This window comes from Cryptotermes secundus, unplaced genomic scaffold, assembly GCF_002891405.2.
Source record: "Cryptotermes secundus unplaced genomic scaffold, Csec_1.0 scaffold791, whole genome shotgun sequence".
NCBI lineage: Eukaryota > Metazoa > Arthropoda > Insecta > Blattodea > Kalotermitidae > Cryptotermes > Cryptotermes secundus.
The window spans coordinates 114,726-127,323 of NW_019734323.1; the positions used below are offsets into that span (position 1 = coordinate 114,726).

General features: G+C 36.4%; 1 protein-coding gene across 5 annotated transcripts in view; it reads right to left on the bottom strand.

Annotated features, from left to right (window-relative positions):
- The window catches only part of LOC111868661 (piwi-like protein Siwi), a 67,582-nt gene that overhangs the window by 31,291 nt on the left and 23,693 nt on the right, over positions 1-12,598 (bottom strand). For all 5 annotated transcript variants that reach the window (XM_023859526.2, XM_023859527.2, XM_023859525.2 and 2 more), the window contains 3 exons: positions 10,318-10,470; positions 6,349-6,600; positions 3,390-3,540 (listed from right to left, as the gene is read on the bottom strand). In XM_023859526.2, the coding sequence (XP_023715294.1) occupies positions 3,390-3,540; positions 6,349-6,600; positions 10,318-10,470 (556 nt within the window). The remainder of the gene's footprint in view (positions 1-3,389; positions 3,541-6,348; positions 6,601-10,317; positions 10,471-12,598) is intronic.

Below are 12,598 nucleotides of genomic sequence, written 5' to 3' on the forward strand. Positions count from 1 at the left end.
GGAATCTGAAAGTTCATTACCATGTTCACAAGAGCCCTCCACTGGTCTCTATCCTGAGCCAGATCAATTCAATCCATACCATTACATCCTATCTCTCTAAGATCCATTTTAATATTGTCCACCCACCTATGCCTTGGTCTTCCCAGTGATCTCTCTCCTTCTGGCTTTCCCACCAATATCCTATATGCATTCCTCTTCTCCCCAATTCGTGCTACATGCCCTGACCACCTCATGCTCCTTGACTTGATCATTCTAATTATACTTGGAGAAGAGTACAAGTTATGAAGCTCCTCATTATGCAGTTTTCTCCAACCTCCTGTCACTTCACCTCTCTTCGGTCCAAATATTCTCCTCAACACCCTGTTCTCAAACAGCTATTTCACTGTACAATTCCAAAATTTTTGAAAAGGAAATTATATTAAGTACTGTTTCATGTACTGATATTTATTGTTCAAGTGCCAAAGTTGCTACAATTTACCTAGTATAATACATGTTCGAAAATTCCACCATCAGCATCATTGCACTTTGCAACTCGTGGAAGTATAGGATGTGTTGCTCGTCTGAGTGCATCTTGATGTACATTCAAACTACTGTACAGTGAAATAGCTCTATCGCAGAAACCGTTTGGAATGGGACACATGTGCTTATATACGCTTTGCTTAGAATGACTAACACTATGAGCTCCCAGAATATTGACCTTTCCTCCTAAGACACCATGTGCATATCTTTTTACATTATTATCTCATCTTGCGGTCCTTTTCTCCTTCATATCACCAAGATAATGCATGTATTTCTTGAGATATTTAAGAAAGCTCCACTGACTGAGACATGGAAAGATGATTATGAGCAGCTAGTCAGATATGGATCAGAAAGGAAGATACAAAGACAGTCCATCATAAAGCTTTTCACTTAAGAGCACTAATAGTAGTACTATATCCATAGTAGAATGGTTATGCAATGCTTTCCATTACTATTTAGTTCTTGCAACCAAATATTCTTCTTAACACTCTCTTTTAAAAATTTATATGTTCTGCTCTTTTGTCCCAGTAAGGCAAAATTAAAAACTGTGCATTAAAGAAATGAGTTGAGAGAAGAACTGTTAAATCAAGGATGACAAATTAACTGGACATGCAGAATGAGCTGAAAATACAGAATAACTGCAGGGGCAGGAGCTGTACCTTGGTTCTGTTTCTGGTTGGGATAATTCAGTGTATACAAAATTACTGGTACAACATTTTCAAATGGTCTAGACCAGCCCTGTCCAACGCGGTGCCCGTGGTATATTTTTTCTGGCGCCCTACGTAACCACATATAATTGAGCCGATATTTAATATTAATTCAAATTGTAAGACAAGAGACATTTCTGAACGTCTGAGTACTGTTAAATATTTTCAAAAAATGTTGTTATTATTATTATTGTTTATTATTATTATTATTATTATTAGTAGTAGTAGTAGTAGTAGTAGTAGTAGTAGTAGTAGCAGCAGCAGCACTAGTAGTAGTAGTGTGGTGGCGCATGCACCTCCATAGGTATCAGTGAATTATGCCCGAGTACATAAGAACGTTGGACAGCACTGGTCTAGACTATTACACATGTATTTGGCAAATGAAATATACTGTCATGTGGTAGGTTTGGACTGGTGACTGGATTTACTGGACTTTTGAACACACAGCTTGTGACTACACTTTACACACTGGCACATAACAGAACAGGAAGAGACACCCAGCACATAAAATACATGAGTGCCTACATGGGATTACACATTAAATATTAGAATCAAAAACGGAAGCACAGCAGTTTCCACCAACAATGTTTTAAACACTGATGATTACCAATGTTGGTTGAAACATGTAGTGCTATGTACAGAAGCTTTTAAATAAGGTTTAAAAGATGCATTATGTGTATGTAAGAAACTTTTAAATTAGTTTTACAAGGCTGCATTGCATATAAGAGGGTGAACCAGTGACATCTGTTAAAAAACTTAGCCTGGAGGGTTTTGGCTCTAGCTAAGGTCAGAGTTCTTATAGAGGCTCAGCAAGAGCACGATGGATCAAGCAAACATCTAGTGCTTTGGGCAATTGTATGTTGTCTCCCCCTTCTTGCCCCAATTCAATACTCAGTTCTCATTACTTCACATCCTTTGTAATTCAACATTCATTCACCATCCTACCAACTGATGCCATTTAGCCTGAGCCAATGAGAACGTTGATAAATAAACCCATAAATACTCGTATATAGCATGAGAAAGAGGCAAACACAAGTTTGTGGCGATATTAAAGAGATGCATTTCAAATACGAGCGTGTCAATCTATTCTGCAAGTACGTAAGATGTATTTTAAATGAAGGAGATAGGACAGGCAACAGCAGGCAAGTAGTTCAGGAACACATTCAATAGCATACACTTAATAGGTATTATTACTCGACTTTCACAAAGTAAGTTTTATTTAATATTGTATAATACAGTCTATATCTGTTCAATTTATTTTATCTTCAGAATTTCTTTCACTGCTCTTTTTCTTGTTTGTTAAAGAAGTGTATGTAATGGATTTCTGAAACTGTTATCCGAGACATTATTCCTCTGAAGCTAGTACTCAGCAACATATACCCAAAAAAGCTCCAATGTCTTTTAGGCACTTTAGGTTTTAAAATATATTACAGTGAAGGAACTAAGACTAACAGACCAGCAACATCCAAGACCTGTCAAAGGACTTTTAAAGATATAAATAAAACTTCATTAAGACCCTATAGCAAAGTGACTTTTACACTGTTCACAAAATTAATGCACCATAAATTTTAGTAAAGAGGTGCATAAATTACATGAATAAACTCTGCACAGCAGATCACAGTGGCTGTGCGATCCAAGGCATGGAATGTCTTCGCCTGATTAAATGCTGGGATCATGGGTTCGAATCCCACTCAAGGAACAGATGTTTGTCTGCATTTATTCTGTGTTTATGTTGTTCTGTGTAGGCAGCAGCCTTGTGTTGGGCTGATCCCCCATCCAAGGAGACCTATCAACTGTCTAAGAATAAGAAACTGAAGTAAAATGACGCATTTCACCGATGTCCTAAGTGGATGGGTGGGTGGGATGGATGGATGGATGGACAGAAACTCAGTACATGAGATATGAGGTTCTCATTTCTGCAAATATTAAGACTACTGTGTTCTGAGATCTTGCACTATGCAGATAGTAACCTACATTTCAAATGAGCCTGCTCATTCCACATTCCAGCTAAGGAGACCGCAGGTTCTTACAAAATGTTAGTACACATATACCAGACTATATGCTGTCACATTCTATAAAACAAAACTAACAGCAAGTTTTCAAATTTCTTTTTAACTCACCTAAACATTTACTGCATTAAAAGATTTATGAAAAATAACTCACAGCACAATTCTCTGGTCCAGTTACCCGCTTGACTCGGGCCACATCTGACCTCAGAACCCAGGATGATCTTTTCACTGGGTAAGATGCGGCCTGAGAGGGTCAGAAGATATTCACTCAGTTCCATGTTCCAATTTTTCAGCTCTTCAGCAATCTAACAGGAAAAAAAAGGCATGTAACTATAATCACCAGTATTAAAAATGGAGGAACAACTGTAGGATGGTCATGAAAATTTTTCAGATCAAAGTGTCAAGGTCAGGAATATGCATACTTTCTATTACGCGGCACACAAAATAATTATCATTAACATTTCCCTAATGCTCATCATTCTGTCGCCATTTCTCTTCTCACTGAAATTTTTCAAATAATTAGCTTCAAACAAAAGCTCAGGACTTTACATTTATTGGCACTAGACTTGCTTCCCATGAGTTCACACAGAAGTCATGTTATTAATACTGATAGTGAGAATACAGAAAAGTTGAACTGACCAATCTGTGGAATGATGTTCATGCTAAATTCCATAAAAAATAAACATGAGTTCTATGTCGATATTCCTGTGGGCATCATGATACCCTGAGCATATCTTTGTTAATAAATTTTCATCTAAAGATTCAAAATTATTCATACAGGAAAAATTTTATAGAACCCAGAAAAAGTGGAGATATAAAAATAGAATATCACTGTCCACCCATGTTGGCAGCTCCTCCCCTCTTCTACCTACTTGCTACTTGGGGATGGTAGCTGCATTCATCCCTGGTTCCAATGTTGCATTCGCAACGCTCCCCAGATGGAATGGGGTGTCTAAGCTTAAGCCTTCAGCAGGAAAAGTCAGAATTTCAAAACAACACATATTTAATTATAATTAAACTCAGAACTATAACATAAAAAATATAATAGTGACTGACCATGACTAAGCTTTCATAACAGCTGCAAAACCATGACCTTGACCACCTTAGTTGGTCCAAACAGAAAATCAAATAATATAATCACTTGGAACAATCTGCCTACCCCACACCTAGAAAATCACCAAAACCCTTGTAACATTGCGAGACAACCCAGATCATGATACAGTAACATTAAATGGGGCAGCAGCAAGTCCAAACAAATAGTAATATCAAACCAATCAGAAATCCTAATTGCAACATCCCCAACGAAAAACTTACATTACTGTTGCAACATGGAGGCCCCCTTGCTCTCAACAGCTGGAGTGAAGAGTCCAAACACAATTTGGAGAGACCAGATCAAAATGGAATTTTGCAACCTACTTCACCCAACTGATGGTAAGCAAAAACTGCTATCATATCTCTACCCACATTGATGGAGGTATTTCTTTCAAAACATGGGAGGAAGGGGAAATCACATAGTAAGTGGGAGGATAGAACAAAGGTAAATGAGTCATGGCACATATGCCTCAGGGGGGGGGGGGGAAGGATGGGATGATTTTGGGTTGGAAGGTGCTATTCCTGAGTCAAATGAGTAGAAAATATGGCTCACATGTGTCTACTGATCTTTAACTTCTGAACTAGCAAATTTTTCAGGAAACACTATATAGACATCATGCCAAATCTCTCTGGTACAATCATTTCTAACTTCCCACCATCAGCAATGTCAACTTGGTGCCCAAGCTAAGTTCAGAAATGGAAGTGAAGTGATACTATTACTAATTAGTATTACTCTGAATGAGTTCAGTGAGTTACTGCAACCCTTCAAGAGGGCTTTCCTTCTAATAACGATGATACTGATGATGACTGTCATCAACAGCATCATCATCTAACAGTCTGGACCTACCTATGAGATAATTTGTAGCCTACCTTCCTTATTTTTAATCGAATAAAAGTAGGCTTATGAAATCACCTTGCTGTCTGTGTGTGTGTACTTCTCGCCAATAACTTCTGTAAACCTGAACCAATATTCATGAATTTTAGTATGTGTATCATGTCACCTGATGCCATCTCAACAGCATACTTCACAGTTCCCACCCATCAGTAACACCAACACTGCAGCCTTTCAAGCTGTTTTATTTTACTGACTTCATTACATATATATATATACTGCAGTTGTTTCTACTTGTACTAAATAATTAAACCATAATGAAGGGAAAGCAGGTGATCATTTTCCCAAAACTTAATTTTCCTTACCCATCAATCCTTTACAGAGGCTGCAGAGAAAATCAAATCAAATTATAAGCAATAAACAACTTGTGCCTTCTATTTTCACCAATATATTAACAAGTACTTAAATGTATACACAACAGCAGCACAAAAACTGCCCTTCTATTTAATATTTCAATAATCATTGAATCATAATATGTATTAAGTATGAAGAGTTTTCCTTTTCTCTATAACTTTTATTTTAAACAGTTTTCAGTCACTTACACAGAATATGCACATAAGAATCAAATGAGGTTCTCATGAAAATTGTCCATTGTTGTTGTCCAGTTTTTGTCACAAACTGGAATGTACTAATACATTTAGCAAAACTCTCTAATATCATATTTCATGACAATCTGTTCAGCAGTTCTGAAAGTGTTGCATGGGACAGAAAGAAGGCTATGGTGAATGTAACATGCACATGTGAAAATGCCCCCCCCCCCAAAAAAAAATGGTATAATGGATACTGAAATTGAGGCAATACTCTCCCCCCCCCAAATACTGTGTCACCACAAGATCCAAGACAATCCTTGCCTGGCAGTACTACAGATCTGTTTCTATACCACAGTGTGTGAGAATATATAAAGCTTAAGATGTATATTTTTTAGTTAGAAGTTATCTCTTAAACTGGAATCATAAACAAATGTACCATGAGAGAAATTTATCTGTGGAACTCCTAGGATTCCAAAATTTCAATAACTAGGACAATAAAACGATTTTACTGTTAAGATGAGGATAATCATTTTATTGTCACGTCATAAGATATTCATGTTTCAATGCAAAACATCATTCCAAACATTACAATAGCTCACCATACTGTTGGTCTTGAGACATCTGTTGAAATGCTGAAGCCGATCCATACGTTGTGAAGGGACAAGACGTGTACAATCAGCCAAGTCCCTCATTAGTAAGAAGTTTTTCCGCATCTGTTCTGACAGACCAGTCATGCAACAGAGCTCAGGCACAAGATAGATGAGACAGTCTTGTCCAGACAAGAGATTACGCTTCTTTCGCAGTGATACCAACATCGGCTGGGACAGGTCTCTTATTTTCACCTTATATTTCTGCATAAGACAGAGCACATTATAAAAAAGGCGCTTAAAGTTTCATTTCTTGATTCAACCTCCAATGAAGGAGGATAAATCCAAATATTCCTATATGCCTTTCCATACAAAATACGGAAAAGTAAACTCTGACACTCTGAAATCAAACTACCTCAAACATTTTCAATATGAAATTAAATATCTCATTAAGATATTCAACTTCTGTCTAAAATACTTTCCATTTGTATTTTTAAAAGCTAAAGACAGAAGTTCCTTTGTAATACTAAAGTAAATTTCACATATGACTGAGGTTTTTATACTTTGATGTTAAATAAGTGAATAAATTGTGTATCATTTTGTTGGGACAGTGTAAATAAAAGTTTTAAATTAATAACTTGTCTTTGAAAGTTTAACAGTATAATGCATATATCCATGTACTGAAGTAATTATTTGCAGAGGAATTTCAGTCTACTAAATTTCTGTTTGGTGACAAAATTTATTATCTGGTAGAAATTCACCTCTCATGCAAAATTCATACATAATAAAATATATAAATTTAGACAAAAAGTAAGCATATAATCTAAGATAGTAACCTTTTTTATACTCGCAGCTTCATCTGTAACAAACCTGTATGGCTTTAAACCGAGCACGTGCAAGCTGCAGCTGGAATGAAATGTGCTAAAAGTGGACAAGCAGAAATGTTTGTAACCATGTGACAGTACTAAAAATGTCTGCAACTGTCTACTCTACTATATTATTTACTAGACTTTCAGGTATGAATAGATGATATAATCACGTTTAGGAGCTTACAGGCTTTGGTTCAATCAGTAATTTTACTGTCAACACTCTTGCAGAACATTTGCACAGCATTAGAAAAAAAATGACTGAAGGGTTAATTTTTTACTCTGACTCAGACAAACAGTTTACCTCAAATTATTCTGATTAGGAACCTACACACAACTTATCAGAATATCATGATAATAGTATTTCAACAAGATAAGCAAGGTATGGTTACAGAAGTGAAGATAGGATGTAATACACCCCTTCACTGTACCATAATGTGGTTGGAATTTTGCTGCTACACCTCATACCACCGACAACTCCTCATCATTTGACTGCTTTTGACTAATTTTTAATTATGAACTATTCAACACCGTTTTTTTGTTGAGCTGTGCACCGTTACAATCCACAGCATTGTTTATTATCACAATTCAGTCAATTACAAGACTGATTCTTGAAATTAGCATAACTTCATCATTATCCCAATGAAACATTTAAAATGCCTTCTTCCACGGTACATGCTTAGTAATGCAAAAGAAACTAGCTCAAGGTTATTTTTCACCACTGTACATAATTTTAAAAGAATTTTTAAAAACTCCGCATAACAGTCTTAAGCATGAAATAGCATCATGTATTGTAAACAATGTGTATTAAAATTCCTGCATGCAATTCGAAGATTTGTATTTCAAACTCTATTCCTCCTGAAATAGGACTGCTCATACATATGCTGACCGACAGTCTAGTCGCAACCACGCTAAGGATATGTATAATGCAGAGCTCCTATCAAGTACAAACTCACACTTATGCAGGTAAAGTCTTCCCCATCAACTTCTACTGGATAAACTTTCAATGAGCCATAACAAAATTAATTCATTACATAATTCAATTATTATTTTAAGCCTTTGTAAACAAATTGTTGTCTGTTTTAGCTTAAAGGTAAATGGTTTCTCTCACTAGACATATCTGAGGTCTTTTCAACAAGCCATCTACCATATAGCTTTTTACACAGTGCTTGAATCTACATCCCTACATCCTTACTAAATAAAGTTAACTAGCTCCCAGCACTAGAACCAGTTACATCTTGGACACATCACAGCAGGCAATAACCAGCTTCATAGATCCAAGAACAATAACTGAGAATGCCACTACTTGGTACTTCGCACCTATGATGGACCTCCACACCAAATAACAACTATGACATAACCTGCACTCCACCACATATCCAGGCTTCATTACTTCCATAAAACATGATACAAGCATAGTATAATACACCTTATATACCCCCACAGAGCCTATTATACATACACTACTTCAGAAAACTTCCAGAAGGGATCAGATTCACAGTAATATCACATATCAATAAACACCACACTAGTCTTGCCACTTAACTGTACATACATGCCCTTCCTATGCCACACATTTTATTTCACCAACCCTGATTTAGCCTTTTTCAAAAATTTAAGAAAACCACTATATTTTACATTTTATATTTCACCACTTAATACAGGAATTTATTAAAACATTTTTCACTGCAAAAATAGATCCATTTAAAGTATTTCATTTATCTATTTACAGATCACTTGATGATGGTTCTTGTGACCAAAATATGTGGTGGCTGCATGAGACAATAAAATTGATCAAACCACTGGCATTTTAATTGATTTTATTAAAATTTAATTTACTTTGTTGTTGTGGTGATGATTCCAGAGCCTCAGACTTAACTGGGTTTTAAACCTAAAAGGTTTGACACATACATTCTGATCCCACAGACCCATGATTTCCAAACTCTCTTAGTCTGAGGCCCTTTGATGTGAATAAATGCATTTGTGATCTCCAACCTATAGAAATTACTTAAAACATGATTTACCAATTATCTCCTTTTGATATAATGTAGCACTTTATACATCAAGGCCACCAATTTCCAATTAAATGGAAACAACTGTAATTCAAATTTCACAATTTCCTTCAAGAATTTTGGACTTTTAGATTATGTTCTCAATTCTGAAAATCTTTATGGACTCTGATATGATATGTCCTATTGCAAAAGATGGAGGAATAAACTATGGAGTCAAACTTACTGCAAAAGGCAGATAAACCAATTAGTTCAAAAGTTATTAAAGGAGACACACACACAAACCCCATGTTTTATTCCATCTGCTTTGTCTTATTTTTGATAATAAGTCTAAGAGTAAATCATTTCTATTTTATCATTTGCACATATCAGGGATGATGTTAAGGAAATAATGCTATTAGAAAAAGAAGTGGAAAGTATGTAAAATTGTAAGCATATTTTCTAATTGCATTCTTTGTGATTTTGTCCCATCATATACTGCCTTTTCCCATATGGCTTACTTTTCTATTCTGAAGATGGAATAAGCAGGTGCTTCTGAAACACTGGTCCTAAATATCAAACTATATAACAGCACATTCCAATTGCAGTCATATATTCTGCTTTTGACAATGCAAATGATCAGTATAAATATTTCTCTGCACAGATAAAAAGGCTTTATTGATATATTTATTCAAATATATACTCAATTCTAAGAAATATTTCAAATAAAACTGTAGCTCTTCTCAGATATAAATTTTATGTTCCATGTAATTCTCTGTTTGTTTTTAATTTTTCTGTTTTTTAAGTCATTTCAAGATTCAAGTTAGTAATTATAAATTACTGCATTTCAATCAAGTATTACTGCAAGTTAATATAAAATTAAACTCTTCCACCAGAACAAACCCTATGGTATTCTCCTGCAATAACATTTAAAGAGCAAGACACAGATTAACAAAAGTACAGACACACAATAAAATAAAACTGATCATATTAGAGCAAAGCAACCTTAAAATTTGGTACTGATGCTTCAGAATTGAAGGAAAGGGACATGAGAAGAAGCAGAAATTAAATGTTTAGAGTATACTGAGCAGCTGAAGGTCTCTACATTGTTAACATAATGCACAAACCTGATTGAAGTAATCTGCATATGATGTCCTGACCCCATTCCAATTAAATATGGTTGCAGGAGTCACAGAAAAGTCAACATCACCCACTTGGTATGTTTTGTTGTTATAGACAGTGAGAACAATGCTTCCCAAGATCTCCTGTTTGAACTGTCGCTGTAACAGTAACATACCACCAAACTTCATTAACCTTAAGTGTCACCTGTGTATGAATGGCAGATTTTGGAAAGAAATCAATATCTAAATCTTGGTTCACTTGACACTTCAAAGTATGAAATTCATCTTCACCTCATAACAAAACATACTGCATCATGACCAACTGCTTAACACTTTGCGGACCAGCAATTTAAATATTTAAATCACCCTGCAGACCGGCATTTTTATACCTACTACCCTAACTTGTGCACTGTTCACTTTAAAAATTAATATAAAATCTCCTAATTAATTTTATGAACTAAAATTTTTTGAGAACACTTGCCAATGCTTCTAGAAGTGCTTGAGGGTGATATTTCTCGAAACATTCCCCTCTGTGAAGTGGCATTACACAGAACTTGCAAATGTAGGCAGTCCTACTCCTTTTCTTGTGAATTGCGCAAACACGGCATTGCCTAGAGGGCTGCTTCCCCTTGAAATGTTCACTCTTCACAATTTTCGCGACAGTATGTTCCCGCATATCACCCGAGGGTCGCCCAGGGGGGGTCAAAATGAGGCCTGCGTGGGGTGGGAGTAGACGGCCCCAGTCGTACTAAGACTGCGTCTGCCGCCGGTTCTGCTGCCACCATGTGGTCTGTAGCCCAGGCTTTTGCCACATTCAGCAGAAATGCCTTGTATTTCAATTTTGAATGAGGGTTTAGANTAATTTCTTTCCTTCACCATAATAAATTTCTAAATTTCCAATATAGCCTGAAGTGCTTTCAGTAACTACATGGACAAGTAGGCCATACTTTGTAGGTTTCCCAGGATTATATGTTCGCATATGAAGCCTTCCCCTCCAAGGAATCACAGATTCGTCCAAAGACAGTTGTTGGTTTGGCTTATAAACTGTCTGAAATTTCTGAACGAAAAAGTTCAATAAGGGCTGAATTTTGAAAAGCCTGCTTGTTGATTGTGGTTGCAGTTCATTATCATTGAAATGTAAACACCACCAAATTTGCTCAACTCTCTTACAGCTCATTAGTTTGCCGAAAATTGCAATTTCTAAAATTGGATCTGTTGACCAATACTCTTTCAGATTATCCCTCCTTGTATGCCACATTAGAAAGATAATTGCAAAAAATGTTCTCATTTCTGCTGAAGTGACATCCACCCACTTCAACGCCTTATAATTTCTGTCATAATGTTCACGGTGTTGGAGATAGTATCTGTTAGTTTCCTGACATAGCATGCCAAAGAAACTATCTCCAAAAAACAGTTCCAATACTTCAGACACTTGCGTTGGGTCCAATGGAATTTGCTTCACCCCTGGATGTCCAGTAAACTGTCCCAAAGCAGGCGTTTTGTCTACTTTTTCCCCATGTGGCTGTTGCCGCAATGTTGCTACGCGCACATTCGTCAGAGCTACGGTCACTTTCACTTTCGCTGTCTGTGGTCACAATTTTTTGTTCGCCCCTGCCACACTCACTATCAGATTGTGAGTCGCTATAACTAGCAGACTCACAAGGGACGTCAGATAGCTCATCAGAGAAGTCAGATATTTCTTGTTCTCCTAGAAATCGCTTGGGTGTCAACCGCTTTGGTCTTTGATCCATTATGAACTACTGACTGACAGCTTGCTACATAAAGCTTGAAGAAATAAAGGCATTTATTTTTCTTTGCAGGGGCATAGAGTTACAGCGAGGTCTAGTAACTGATTGGTTAGCAGACATTCCAGAGCCTTATAACACAGCTGCAAGCAGCTACGTGCTAGCTAGGTGGAGCCAGAGAGATGTATAGTGTGTTGCAACTTATCGTGTTCTAAAAACCTGTTAACACGCGAACGGTCCGCCATGTTTAAAAGCGAAAAACCTTTTAAAGGGTGCACAGTCCACAAAGTGTTAATATTGTAGAGATTGTTCTTTATTCCGATAACCACACAGAACAAACAAGAACAGTTTGAAGGCAAAATGTACTTTTATAATCTTAAATAACGTTATGTGAGATCCTTAAAGCATCACTACCTTCTAGGCATGTAACAAAAGGTAAAGTTGTCTAATTAAGCATTACAGCATGAAGATGTATGGAAAGTAGATGTACAGATCCATATTTTCTTGACTTCGGCCCTAGTCAGAGGTAAGTGACCAGCTTC